This window comes from Melozone crissalis, unplaced genomic scaffold (assembly GCF_028551555.1).
Source record: "Melozone crissalis strain CALT ecotype California unplaced genomic scaffold, PUWL_Pcris_2 ptg000016l_1, whole genome shotgun sequence".
NCBI lineage: Eukaryota > Metazoa > Chordata > Aves > Passeriformes > Passerellidae > Melozone > Melozone crissalis.
The window spans coordinates 12383002-12398318 of record NW_026535794.1 but is presented as its reverse complement, the minus strand read 5'-3'; the positions used below and the strand labels follow the sequence as shown (position 1 = coordinate 12398318).

General features: G+C 37.1%; 1 protein-coding gene across 4 annotated transcripts in view; it reads right to left on the bottom strand.

The window, feature by feature from the left end:
• Positions 1 to 276: 276 nt before the first annotated feature.
• PFKP (phosphofructokinase, platelet) overlaps positions 277 to 15317 on the bottom strand; it is a 43116-nt gene continuing 28075 nt past the window's right edge. Inside the window, exons 15-23 of one of the 4 annotated variants that reach the window (XM_054273198.1) lie at positions 15035 to 15122; positions 13960 to 14112; positions 8735 to 8887; positions 4984 to 5148; positions 3477 to 3538; positions 2880 to 2991; positions 2020 to 2119; positions 1288 to 1393; positions 277 to 809 (exon numbers count right to left, since the gene is read on the bottom strand). In XM_054273198.1, the coding sequence (XP_054129173.1) occupies positions 659 to 809; positions 1288 to 1393; positions 2020 to 2119; positions 2880 to 2991; positions 3477 to 3538; positions 4984 to 5148; positions 8735 to 8887; positions 13960 to 14112; positions 15035 to 15122 (1090 nt within the window). In that variant the 3' untranslated portion in view covers positions 277 to 658. The other 3 variants (XM_054273199.1, XM_054273200.1, XM_054273197.1) reach the window with 3 other exon arrangements.

Genomic DNA, 15317 nt, shown 5'->3' with positions numbered 1-15317 from the left:
AGGGCCAGGTTCCACCCTTATGAATCTCACCTTGCTAAAACTGTTCTTCCCCACTCCCAACCCCAAAACTAGTTTTATCTTTGCTGTACAAGGGGAAATTATTCCAATTCCTAGCCTGATCCTGAAGCAGCAATGAAAAAACACTTGCTCTGGTGTGACTACTTCCTGCAGAGCTGAGGAATGAAAAGGGGAGTTTCTTTTTCCTTCACTGGAGTCTATAGAGAATCCTTCAAGAATTATTTCCCCAGCTGTTTAAAAGCAAGTGCACACGCATGAGATGTTTGCAACAGTATTTTATTTCATTTCAGAAACATTAAGCACATCCTGTAACTCAACACAAGAACTAGCCATCTACACTTATTTTTGGGTGTAAGTACTCTGAAACAAAGTGCAGTAGATGAGTAACTTACGGAGTGCATAGAACGGTGTTGCACTTGCTTGTTAAAGGGCAGTATCAGTACTGGTGTTCTCCATTAGATGCAAGGGTTTGTTTCAAATATAACACACAAACAGGACAAAATCTGTGTGACAGCTGAACGTCTTGTTTCACATAAAGTGCTGGAACAATAATTTAAATGTTACAAAACAAAGCTTTAACGATTCTAAAGCATTGTTACTCACAATGTGCATCTATGACAACAATCTAAATGTGGTGTGTTTAGATGGCTCCAGTCTCAGCTTCCTTTGGGAGCATGGCCACGTGTTCCAGCTGGCCTGAGTCTGACACATCATAGCTGGTCTTGTACTTGGCCAGGATCTTCATCAGCGGTCGCAGCTTCAGCCACCACTGCTCCTTGGGAATCCTGTGTCTGGGGGGGAAACAGGGAGGTGAAATACATGGGGTAAGGAAACACCTTCCTTAGGAATGGAATCAGGCATTGACCATCATGGGGGGATGTAAAACACTGACACAAACGAGAAGAATCAAGGACAGAATCCCAAAGAAATGAACAGGTATTACTGGCAGTGTTAAACATAATACCAAATTTGGCACTAAAATGCAGCCCCAGTGAACTGAAACAGAAGTAAAGTAAGTCTAGGCATTAAGGCAAAAGCAATCTCATGGAGGTTACTTAACAAGACCAGCAGTTCCAGACTTCACCATGAGACTTTCAGGTGAAAGGAGGATGAAGTAAAAGCACAAAAGCAAGAGAGAAGCTAACAACCCAAGTAGATCTGGGAGAATTCAGGCCTCAGGCAAAAGCAGGAAGGCGCTGGGAAGCGTTTGTTTGGAGTGGGGCAGGGCAGGCTGTGGTGAGGTGTTTACACCAGGCAGGGCATACATACACAAAGTCTGTTTCACTCTTCAGCTCAGCCACGGGTTGGAAAACAAGGTTGCGTCTCCGCATTCCCAGCAAACAAACTGAGTCATCGGTATTGGCAAATACTTTTCCTAAAAAGAATGAAATAATTCAGCATCCTTCTTACAAGTAGAAGAGCAAATACCACTTTTCTGTAATTAAACTGAACAAAAACTTACAGTAGCCTAATTTCAGCTACTGATTATTTAATAAATTGATATAACATCAGATTAGTGCTTTAATAGGATTAGATCTTTTTAGCTTAACTTCAGTGATTAGCAATGAAATAACAGTGCAGTTAGACAACAAAATGATTGAATTTTAGCATCCAGTTTTAGATCAGATTTTAGGAAGTAGTGCTTTACAAAATTTTCAAAGACTAAATATTACCTCCTTCTGTCTCCCATGAAGGCAGCATGAAACAAAAAAGAACAAATGTAACTACACAAACATCAATTCCTGCATGCATGTAAACCTTCCATCACACTGGCTATTTTACGAGGATGGTTAAACAAATATCTGAATTATTGACCTCACTCAAGTGGAAATGCTCATACAGCAAGAAGCACAGAAAGGCACTACTGAATAATAAAAAACACCAAGATGGGAAGAAGTATGTTGACTAACAAATTGTCATATGTTTGCAAAGTGGAGGAGTCTTACATACTGACAGACAATCAAAGACAGTAACAAGAGACTGCACCAAACGTTTCTGCACCTTTCCGGTAGGTTTCCTTCAGTTTTTTGGAGATCCACTGCATAGCTTTTGCTGAAATTTTTGTCCCAAAATTTCTATCAAATGGTGAAGGTGCTCCACCCTGTGCAAAAATTGAATTCTGGGTTAGCTTATCAAAGCAGGATTGGTGTTTGTTTTAGCAGTTATCTCTGCTTATGGCCTGCTCTGCCTCTTATTTCCATTTCCCTCACTTAGAAAAACAAACCAAAAGCCCCACCCCATTAGTCAGTCTAAGGTGTTTAAAATTTGTGTTCAGCACCTGTGGAATTCCCACAGAATCAATTCTAATTCTCATTTAGAAGAATGGAGTGGACTGTACATTTTCCTCCAGGTCAGCCTCTGATAAGTGTAGCCAAATCAGGAACTCCCTTTGCCCACCCACCAGCTGCACAGTGAGATAAAGCCATGCAGACAACACAGGCCAAAGGAGTAGCTCACTTGTGTCTCTTCCACAAAAACACCCATCTGCATAGATTTTCTTCATTAAATCTCTGCTCTTCAAGAGGGTTCAAGAGGCAGAGACATTATGGATGGGCAGATAATTGTGTTATGAAGAAGGTCTTACAATTAAATATAAGATAGAAAGTGGAATTGTTTATTAATATAGACAGAAGAGGAAAAAAAAAAAGGAAAAAGAATCTAATGCATTCTTCCTAGATTTTTAAAAAGGGTTTTCAATAAAACCTGATGCTAAAAAATCCTTCTGAGTTGCCTACAAACAAAAATCCACTTTTTTTTTCCTTAATCTTAAGTCAGACTTGTTTCAAATGCTTGAATAGTGTAGTGTATATACCTTGTGCATACAAAGTTAGTGCTGTCTGTAACTGTAGGTTGGTATTTACCTGCTGCATATGGCCCAATACATTTTTTCGACAGTCAAACACTCCTTTTCCTTCTTCAGAATACAGCTGATAAATGAAATCAGTTGTGTAGTTCTCATTGCAATTCTCATTTCTGTAACAATTAAGGCCAGACAGTTAGCAAATTTACTCTAAAGCACTGGATGCCTTTGCAGCTACTGAATGACAAGTCTTTTCCCTTTTCTTGATAGCAGTAATCCTGGCTGGGGCATTTTCATCTGATCACATACACTCACTTTTATGTAACAGGCTCATGATTTTTAGGGGTTTTACAGTAAAGGTCATAGTGTGACACACTACCTTTAGTAAGAAGGAATCTGGAATAAAAGACAAACCAAATGAGAAAATAGGATGAAGTATGAGATTACAGAGCAAATATATTTACATAGAAAGAAGTTTTAGACTTGCACTTCCAGACAGGTCCCAGAATTGCCTTTTGAAGCACAGCTTTTCTAAAAATCTCAAGTTAAAGGAATAATCAAGGAATATAGACTTGGAGTGTTTTCCAAGTGGCCAAGCAGCCCACCTGGCTGGGAATGCTCAGTATCACTGATGCCATCTATTACAACTATTACTTACCTCAGCACTAGACCACGCTGGATACTGGTTTTCATTTTTTCAGTCAAGTGTTCCACATTAGCCTAGAAACAAAAGTATTTTTAAAGATCCATGCAGAACTCTGTATCTGAAACAACTTTAATGAGTCTACATTTCCTGAGAACTTCTGTTGAATATTCCACATAAAGCATTATGTGCAAATTGAAATTATCAAGATTTTTGGAGATGCAGGATAACATGCTGTGTATGGCAATTCATCTTGGGTTAAAACTAACAACTTTCTCTTTATCAGATGTAACAAATTTTATTAAATCAAAGGAGTTTTTTATATTCTATACTGGTACAGCTTAATATACATAAAAATACACAAATTGCCACTGAAGTTTACAGCCTGCCCTTACTTCTGGTCCTGGCAACAACTGCATGGGGATAAATTCTGATTCATTTCACATCTCTGTGCTTCTCAGGAAATTTCTATCCTTTTAGCTTTGTGTTTGCCCATTACTGCAGCTAGCACCAACCATCTCAGAACTGAAAAGTCCTCACAGCAGACAAGTTCCATATCAGCTTGTGTATGTACTACACCATAATCCATAATCCTTAAAGCCTGAGGGCTTTATTTTAGTAACACTTCCAGACATGCTCTGAATAGCTGTGGTAACAGAGTGAGTATCTAATAAACCTGTCATACTGGTCAGTTCTTGTCCTGAACAGCCTTTAAATACAACTCTGCCATAACAAAAAGATACTGGGTTTTTTTGGCTTTATTTTAAAACTACCCATGACTGTTCATTTAATTTGAATTTCAATTACAAGTCTAAAAATGAAACCATTAATCTAGTAGTGTTTAATGGTCAATACAATTATTTTTGTCATTTTCCTGAACTTGGGTATCAACAGTGATTGTATCTACACTCCTGTTTTCATCTTATTTCTCTTAGGTCTGCAGTCATCTTCCTGAATCACCTTGGGATCACATTGCTTAATATTTAAGACCTTTTTCTCAAACCACCACAGGATCACCTCCTTACTGTTCTCTCTAGAGTTCTCTACCTGAATCACCACAGGATCATGTCAGAATCACATCAGGGTCACCAAACGTTCTCATCTTATTGCAAAAGTTCCAAACCTTCTCAGTGATTTCTCATGGACATCTCCTCACAGCACAACTAACAAACTGCAGCTCCCTTTTCAACCAGCTAACTCACTCTTTTGTAGCACTCGTCTTCTTATTGGACACAGCTGTGGCATATTAAGGGCAGGCCTGTTCCTAATCTTTGGTGATTAGTACAGCTGCAACTCCTCAGGTGTGAGATTGCCTTCTGCACTATTCTCTTACATTCTATCCCTCCACACACTCCTTTATATAATGTTATGACACAGGAACTGGCATGACAAGTCAGACTTTAGACCCAACCTCAGCTGTTTCTTTCTTTCATGAGCCATCTACTTCAAGTACACACATTACGATACACACATACAACAGTTTTAGATCTACTTAAGAATGAGCAAAAAAGGTGCTGAATACCTGGAGCTCTCTGATATCAAACTGCTCCTCGAAGATGTAAGCAGCATCAGCTCCTGCTGCCAGGGCCCCCATGTTGGCCAGGTAGCCGCAGTAGCCGCCCATGGTCTCGATGATGAACACGCGGCGCTTGGTGCCGCTGGCCGACTGCTTGATGCGGTCACACGTCTGCTCAGAGACACCACAGCCTGAGTATGCACTACAACCCCTCACTGCTTACGCTTTTGTATGTCATGCAACTTTGTGTCACCTACTGGTAACAAAAAAGTTAAAAATAAAGCATTTGTAAAGAATGAATCTTTAAAGAATTCTGAAACGGCATAGCGCATGTAACTATAATAATTATACAATAAAGGATTTCTTATAAATCATATGTTGAACACCAGGGTAGAAATAAAATGTTTTTCTACTAGCAATTCTTAACATATACTTGCTTCCTGCAAACACTGAAACAAGAGTTCATTTTGATTTGTAGTGGCATTAACCAGTTGTGTATCTGCGTTGTCTAACACAGATACAAGTAGATATAATGAAGCTTTTCACGGAGTTGTGGGATGAATAAACTTCTCTTCTTTATTCATTACTTAAAGCTTACTTCTTCTTAGTATTGATATTAAAATTCACTGCATTCCCATCTATACTGAACTTCTTAAGTCTGGATCATGTACTGCCCATTTACTTTCCAGTAATGATTTCCAGATTAAGAGAGTTCATTCAAGCACTACTGGTGCATGTTTTAAAATGGTTTTGGTTTTTTACTAACAGGTACATAGTTACTGTAACAAGACTGGAATCTCCCATTTGCACCTTACTGGGACCAGCATAAGGAATGTTCTCTGCATGGAGATCTGTTACTTACATGAAACCAGTTATTTCTTAGAGCTGCCTAAGAGAAGAGGAAAGTAACAAAGACAGAGGCAATCTCCAGTGTGGCAAGACCTAGGAATCTTAGGAAAACATTGTAACTCAGGAAAATGCAGAAAATAGTTTAGTATTCACCTTTAGGTTTTAGTAATACTCAAGAATCTATTTGACAAACTCACCTCCTGGAATGAATTTTTCAACCATTTGAAGTTATTTTAAAGTTGTTGATAAATGTATTTTCCTTTCAGAAAGCAAGTCAGAGAAATAAAGAGGCCCTATTTTTTCCTTTGTTTTAGAAACAAATAAATAAATAGGATATACCACACTTTGTGACAGGAAGAATTTTGTGAAACTGATGTAGTGTCCCAATACCAGTTCTGTTTAACAAAAATTGAAATGAAAGTACCCGGAAAGTTGTCATCTTGCAACCTGAATTATGGTAACATTAAAAAATCCCCCAACTTTCTGATTTTTTGAATGAGTAACTGTAGATGCTGTAATATTTGAGGTATTTCTAGTACATGGTTTTTTAAAAGCAGAACTTCATTCAGCTAACTGAAAATACTACTTCTGAAGTTCAGATTGTGAGCAATATGGCCCTTAAAACCATACCTAACACATCACAGAACAAATCATTACCTGATATATGAGAAAACTTAATATAAAAACTCTAGAATTTCTAATATAAGAGAGTTTAACGCATTTAAAGACTAAGACCAGTATATGCAGGTATTTAGGTCAAGCTAGCAAAAGATACAAGTAATTTAATTTATACATATTTTATTTATTTATTTGCATATATGCCTATTATGTGCTCACACACAAAAGTGCAGCATTCACATGAATTTATTCAGAATATGGATATTCTGTTATCCCAAGCAAAGAAGTATCTCCATAACAAACTCTGTCACAAAAGTCTATGTTGACTTTCTGTCAGTCTTTCAAAATGATACTTTTACTTTCGTGTCTTGGGTTTTAAAGTGTCACCAAGCACTCGACTTTCTCCTTGCAGACATTGTTTCATGAAAATTTTTGCAGAATACTCTAGCACTGGAGAAATTTAACTCATTTTTTAAAGAGCTGCCTGAAACTGGATAGGTACTATGTGTTTCACTTCCGTTGTAAAACAATCTTGTCTTTAGACAATAAAGATACAATAAAGATGTGAAGATTTCCACCATTTTGAGAGACTTCTAGTATTTGTAAATCCCAAGATTTCTAAAAAGATTTTCCATCTGCTGGCAGGAGAGTGGAATTTTCTGCCTTTTGAGAATCTCCAAGTACCAAGCAAGGAGGTAAACCAGTCATTGCCAATGGGACTAATCAGTTAAGATCTACTTGGAGGGGATTCTGTCCTTGACCATACAAGGGATGGAGTACAAACTTTCTACTACTCTTGCTTTCTCAGAATTACTGTGACAGAAATACCCAAATATGAAATTGGCACAGGTAGACTTAAATGAATTATTAATTCATACACTACACTACAGGCTGGAAAAGCCAAACCTCAAATGCCTGATATAGGTTTCAGACATCACAAACAAGTTCTGAGGACTCGTTTTGGAATTCTGTTGCTAGTTGAGCTTTCATATGAACTGACCCAGCTTAATGAGAAATCCTAATGTTTGAAACACCAAATCAAGTGTTCTGCTATTACCATTAACTAAACATCCTAATGACAATAAAATTCTATTGATGCAACCATATTTTTTTTTACAGAAAGCATCACTGATATGTATACAAACATATTGATAGCACCCAAAAAATTACATAAGAGGAAGCAGCACTATATGCAATCATTTGTTGCCCCATTGTGTTTCCAAAGTTACCACTTTTGAAGGTGCATCATTCACAATTACAATTTTTAGCTACTTGAATAAATGTAGGACAAGGGGGGAAAACGCTGAAGGAGTGGTGAAGTACCCATGAACATTGTTACATGATGAGCCCACATCACACCTTAGGACATCTCAGCCCAGGGTGCTGCACTGCAGCTCCCAAAGGCCAGGCCACCCTGTTTTCTGCCACAGCTCTTCCAGTTATCTACTGAGCTTTTTCACTCACTGTGTAAGAACACTGTGTAAAGCAGGAAAACAAACTTGCTTTTCCTAACCCCCTGGACCTGTAGTCTTGATTTGACTTCCTTGGCAAATTACTTCATGCTTAGTTATATGGCTTGCTAATGATGGGTTTGATAAAAACTCAGAGGTGGTAACATTTACTCACTTGTTTGCATTACATCTCAGCTCAGTTCCCTTTGCTGTGTCTTAAACAGAGTAAATAGGACTGAATGAGCTCATAAAGCAGTTGTATCCAAGGAAAAAACTATGGTAGACTAAAACTAGAACACTGATTGTTCTGACCCTGCATTGTTTAGCTGAACATCAGTGACACACTTAACTGCTTATACTATCCATGCATTTATATGCACTCAATGTATGTTAAGCCTAATGGAGTTTATGGGATTATTCATGTGTTTAGTGTTAATCATGTACTTAAAATGCTCTACTACACTGAGCTCAGTCATTAGGTCATCCAACAAATGAGGCATTTATTTATAAAATATGTGCTTTCTTCTTTTACCTAAGTAATCTTTTACCTAAGTTAAGATAAAAATTAAATTGAAGAAAGCAAAATATTTGATTCCCAGTAAAAATACCTTAAGCACTAATGCAGGAGTCTTGAAGAACTAAAGATAGTACCCAAAAATTAAGCATTTAACATCTTTTTTCTAAGGTTAATCTTTATTCAGTCTTTGAAAACTGAAGTATTAACTATTAAAAAACACAAGTAACTGAGTTATTTAAGAAAACCAGACATTTCAAAGTCTTTAAGTAAGCTCATCTTACGCATTTTATCATCTTAACTTTTAAAAGATATGCAGTCTTACCTCCACAATAGCATTCAAGGCAGTGTCAGCACCAAGGCTATAGTCTGTGCCTGGCACATTGTTGCTAATAGTAGCAGGCACAACACATATAGGAACTGCAAACTCCTCAAAGCTGGCACGCGCCTCGTAGAGCTGCACACAACTTTCAAAGGCCTGAAGCAGTGGTACAAGTGTGAGTGAAACATTCCTTGGCTTTGGGCTGCTCTGCTAATGACTCCTGGCATGTGATGGTAAATGTGGCTGTCCATTGGCCCAAGTAAATACAATTGGTGAGATTATTTGGCGGGGTGGAAATATCCTGTACATACCACAACAGTGCACTGGGGTTGCATTGGCACAATGCTCTTTGAAGAAATGCAGAGGATTAGTACAAGTTAGTACAGACTGAAGGTGAAGTGTGCAGAGAGGTTTGAAGCAGCTGGGTAGGAAAGCATAGCACAAAGCTAGACCGGAAATCATTCCACAAGAAAGAACTTAAAGAACAGAGTTTGATACATGCTAAGGAGCTTAGAAAGTTAACTAGTAAAACCCTTGCAACTTGAAGAAAATGCTTAAAGAAAGACACTTTTTAAAAAAACTATGTTATCCTAGACAGTCAAGACACGCATCTATTTCCACCAAGAGAAAGGAAAAAAAGTTCACCCATGCCTTCAAAGTTTCTATCAACATCACACATCTGCCTCTGTGAACACAGACTGGATGTAGGCCTAGAAAAATCCAGGAACGTATGCACATGGATGAGTTAATAAAGTTTGCAAGTATAGTTCAAGGATTCTTTGAAAAGCAGTTTTAGGTCCTTGGAATGACTCCAAACTCTACTAAATATATTATCATGTCAAAAGGATTAGGTGCTCCTAGTGGATGTCAAAATAAATGTTGAGATTTTGCAGCTGTTTTAAGTAAACATACATTACATTATTCCAATTATTTCTAATCTAAACTCATCAGCATCTCTCATGAAATGTGGCAATTTTTCAAACTGCCTATGTTGGCTCTCCACCAGAAAGCCTGATTACGGAGGACACGATGTTTTCATCTCTTTCTCCCAGAAACTGATGTTCACAGAAGTCTCATTTTCTTGATTTCTCAAATGGGTTCAGAGAAGCCAATTACTGCAGATCAAAATTAGCTACCTACTGAGGTATCTCCAGGCATATCTGCACAGTGACTGGTTTAAGGAAAAACTTAGAAGAAAATTATGGGTAAATCCCCTACCTGTGAGAGTTCTCCTTCAGAGCTTTTGTTCTAGACAGAGCAGATCCTGTTCAGTGAGAAGACAGGATATTTATGGCTGTAGGTGCATAAGTACAAACCAACTTTCTAAAAAATTTCTCTTCTCACTGTTCTGTAAATGAAATGGCTCAATGCTATACTTTCAGTTTGAGGTTGAAACACAGTCTAAAAGATGGCACTTTCAGACCCAAAGAGCTCAGAAGAACTAGAGTCAGGAGCAACAAATAGGAGGGGTTTATTTGGGATTTGGTTTTTTTGAGTGGCTGAGACTTCACTTAGGAAATTCCAGTAATTGCCTGGCCCAACTCAGCTCAGTCAGGCTGCTTTGAACTTTTATTTCTATTAAAAGAATAAAGACATACAAAGTAACAGCAGTTTGGTAAAACCACACAGCTTCCTGGAGATCTGCAGAACATGAGTTTCTCTAAAAGGTTTTATATTAAGACTTCTGGAAAAACAAGTCAAAGGGAGAAGTAGAGCAATAACTAACATAACTGGTTAGTCTGCATTTATGATATGTTAAGATGCAGTTATGATATGTTGCACTTGCATTAAATATTGTCATTTTATTTGATGCAAGTGATTCAGCCAACATATCCAGTGACTTTACCTTCACCAAGCTCGAGCATTAGATGATTATATGCAACATCTTTGCATCACTGTGGCAAAATATTAAAATGCTTTTAATATATGCTCACTTAATTATAAAGGGTAAATAAGTGATCAATGGTTTTAGCAACTGCTATGCTAATTATTTTTTTTTAATTACTACAGTAAGGCCATAGAGGGATACTGGACTATGTTAATAAAATGGTTTAATAATTTCCTACCTTTTTATTGGATTTGTGTTACTAAAAAGGTTGTTGCCATAACCAACATAACAAAGGATGCTTTATAAAAATTCTGCAGTCAAGCAAAGACTACTGTTTGTTGACTTTGAGATGATCTAAATACAAATGGCCACTGAAGGGAATGCAGTTACTGCCCTTACTCCACACCAGCTGTTACTAGGACTGAAGGAATGAAAAATTAACAGGTTAGCTAGTGGCCTGGCTAATTTTCAGCTTTCTAGCTCAGAGTAATATCTGTTTTCCATGGAAATGTGTGCCTTAAGGCACCTGACTGTAGCTTTCTTTGTTCCTCAGAGAACGCTTTTGTGAGTTTTTTTTCCCCACAAAACCAAATCATCAGTCTGTACCCCCTTTTCCCTTGGTGAAAAGAAAGGTATGATTGTCAAAGAAACACAGTGGAAAGTTTTAGTCTCTCCCTTTTTCAGGTTCCATTATTCTCATCTAGCTGACACATTTCCTTTCCTTTCATGGCTGTCACATTCCCGAGGTCTGACATCTAGAATAATATCCTATTTATTTCATTGAATTAATAACATACTTGAAAATACAGATATTTTTATTATAGCAGTTATTTTAGTGATGCTTCATTTAATAGCAAATTTGAAGTTCACGTTCTTATCCTGCAATACTACAAGGGTAACTTTTTATGCCTATAAAGATCAGCCTTAAGCATATTCTCCTCAGGTAGAAACATCCAGCTTTTCCCAGGTACTTTATGCTGTCATTAGCAGTTTTTCTAATATTCTGAAAAGTGAAGTGAAAAATACAGTTTATCATAAATTTAAAACACTATTCAAAAGATAAATCAAATTTGAAGCCAAGATTTTAAAACAGAAATGGAAAAAAATGAACATTTCAGAAGGGTCCCCATGATCTGTTATAGCATCTAAAGTAGTTATTGAGCAATGTTCATGCCTTTGTGAGGAGCACACTCTTTACTAATCTCTCATTCAGAAGTTATGTATCTGTTAAGTCTGTTTTTTGTTTTTCTTTTTAAGTGCAGAATTTTAACACATTTTATCAGCCAATGTTTCAGCGTACTATTTACACTTGACAAGTTAAAACAACTGCCAAGTGTCTAATGATGTGATGGCAAAGAGCAACAATCCCTGATTACCAGCACAATTGTACTTACCTGACTAGAGGGAGGCAAGAGCACACAAGTAAGAACCATATGACAGAAAAACTAAGTGTGATGCCACTTTGGTGTTCAGACAGCACTGAAAAACTGAGCACTTTTGGTGCTATGACAGCACTGTAAACTATGATGCATTTATTGACCTAACTGTGGTAACAGGAATAAAACCTATCTATAAACCAGATAAAATGGATATTCATGTCCACCTCCTACTTGGTTTATGACAGTCAATTGTATGACAGGTACTGGGCTTATCTGGTCACATTTAACAGGGGCACAGTTGCTACTGCACCTCATCTGAGCATGGCACAAGAGTGAAAGGATGCATTTTTCACTGGGAGTTTTCGTGAATCACATTCAAACAATCAGAGCAAAAAACTGAAAAGATGTCTTCCGAATGCAAAAGTCTGAAAAGTCTGCTCCAAAAAAAAGCAAACCAAACCAAACAAAAAAAAGAGAAAACCCCCAAATTTAATTTTCTACTCAACTGAATATAAATCTTGCGAAGCCATTACTTTTCATATTTAATCCAGAGAAAAATCTAGGCAAAATTAAGTGCAAAACAACCAGAAGAAAGCCATTAGCAAAAAAATAAAAGCTTTTGAAAAGTTTTCAACTCTCACATTGAAAATACAAACACCTTTATATCTAATGAAGGCAAATGACACCTAGAAGCCTAAATAGAAAAGCAAACAACACAGACTGCCTGACTACTACATATCTCCTTTGCATGAAATAACCTATAAAAAGAAGTCAGTATGGTTAACAAAGTTTATGAAGATAAGAAAAGAGGGAAAGCAGATGTTATGCACAATCATTTTACTCACCTTAGTTCATGATCAGTCATTTTGGACAGATATTTTTATTTACCAGAACTGGAAACAACGTCAAGTTGTTTGATATACAACCCAAGTTGTCAATAAACAATTAATTCAGTGAATTTTAGTTAGCTTACGGTCTTATTCAAGGCAATACTTCAGGAAACTGGTATTTCCTAACTGAAGGGTTTCCTTTGATGAAGTTAAAATTATTTTTGCTAGGATGGTGGGAAAAAAAATGGTAGTGCATTCAAAGTTGGTGGCACCTGAAGAATCCTTGACATTAAAAAGCTATCATGATTAAAATTTTCAAATACCTTTAAGTGATAAGAGAACTGTCATTTAATTTTCAAAAGCAACTTGATACTCTTTTTGTCCAACTGACTAAGCTTTCTGTTCAACTGAAATTAACTGAGAATGGCTGGGGTTGGAAGGGACCTCTGGAGGTCATGCAGCCCAACCCCCTGCCAAGGCAGGAACACCTGAGCAAGCGACACAGGAACAATCCAGGAGAGTTTGGATCATCTCCACGGGAGCCTGCACAACCTCCCTGGGCAGCTTTCTCCACTGCTCTATCACACTCAAAGTAGAGAAGCTTTTTCCTCATAAGAGATTAAGCATTCAATTTTTACTTTATGTTGTATTAATGGATTTGATTTTTTTTAAATCATTGCACATGTCTCAACACTTTTTATTAAATCTGCTATTAGGAGAATAAATGTAATGTCTATTACTGAGAAATACAGATTTTATGTATTGTCTTAGAGGAGTAAAGATGTTACATAACTAAGAATCTCCTTCTCAACAGAGCAACTTTCCTCAGTGCTGCAGCTGTGTATACTACAACTCTATATTATGAACACGGATTTTTTTTTCCCCTCTACACTGAAAATGAACATCCAAGTCTCAGCTTTAGGTTTCTTTCTTTCTTATACAACAAGAGATGCCATCTTGCACTTAAAAAATTCAGAGGTCATTGTAGTTTCAGTAGAAACTAAATGGAAGCATTTGGGATCCTAGACTTTCTCTTTTCTACAGTGGTGCTATGACTGTGTTTATATCAAGTAATTATAATTTCCCAGATCACATTTCTGAAGTTCTGGTCTACAAAAATATCCAGTAGTAGCCAATTGAGTAAGTTTAAACACCTGCTTTGTTAGTATATGCACACCAGAGCAGACTTACATCAGTTATAGTGTTCAGAGCAGTATCTGCACCAATGCTGAAATCTGAACCCGGTACATTGTTGGATACAGTTGCAGGAACCATAACCATTGGAACACAGAATTCGTCATATTTCTCCCGAGCTGCTGACAATTCCAGAAGTCCAAGGTAAGCCTGTTGGGCACAGGCATCAGGTGAAAAATTAGGATGAATAAAGGAAGGGCAGAGTTGGGAGTGACAAAATGAGAAGGGCCACGGGGGGAGCCATTTCTACCACAGCACACTTCAGCAAGTCAGAGCACTAAGGAACCACTAAAATCTAACACAGACAAAAAAGAAAGTATTAGAAACAGGCATATATTTGAAAACAATAAACAGAGCATATGTTCTCTTGAAAATGAACGATTTAGGCACAGAAAGTTGGTTTTCAACAAAACAAACTACTTCCCCAATCTTCAGGTACTGTTACTCCTGATTTAAAAATCTTGATATTCCTGAATAAGAGTCATAGCCAACAGCTTGGACCAAAAAGCAAGATACATCATTTATCAAAAAGCAATGAGCACATTCTTCTCTGCAAGGAGTACGCAAAATACTTTCTTGAATCAAAATTTCAAAAATTAATATTTTTAGAACAAAGCAAACATGAAATACAGGAAAAAAATACTTCTCTAGATCCATTACAGATTTTGACATGCACTATGTGAGAGGAGTGGCTTAAATAAGGAACCATAGTGGAATTTCTACTAAGAGTCAAGAACTTCTGCAAGGATGTTCTAAGTGTTGATACAGTACAGACTGAAATTTGCACAGCAGAAGTCATTAATTTATTTTAATACAAAAAACTATAACACTATCTCATCTCATTTATCCATTTAGCACATCTATTAGCAGTTCTAGGCACTGTATTGAATGCCACCTTTCCAGAGAACCACTGATAAACAACACTTATGATTCTAAACACTATCTATGTCATGTATCAAATACACATAGAACCAAATGGATCTTACATGAAGATTGGGTAAAAATCAAACCAAACTATTAATTTTGTTAGGAATTCTAGTCTACTTAGACATAATTAGATATTTCAGTGTACCTCAAATCCACCAATAACCATAAGGGCGTTAATGTTGTTAGTGCGCATCTGGTCAGCAATCTTCTCCAAGTATTTTGCAGGAAGAGTACTAAAAATCATTAAACCAAAAGAAAAATAAAAACAATTTACAGACTCTGAAGCACTAAGAATTCATTACTAAGCTGAAACCATAAAGTCAGCAGGCAACACAATGGTTTTTGTTTTACATATTTATCCATAAAAGTATCTCCTCCAGACAAACAATAAGGACTCATGTCAAGTGTAAAGAAACTGCAGGTTTCAA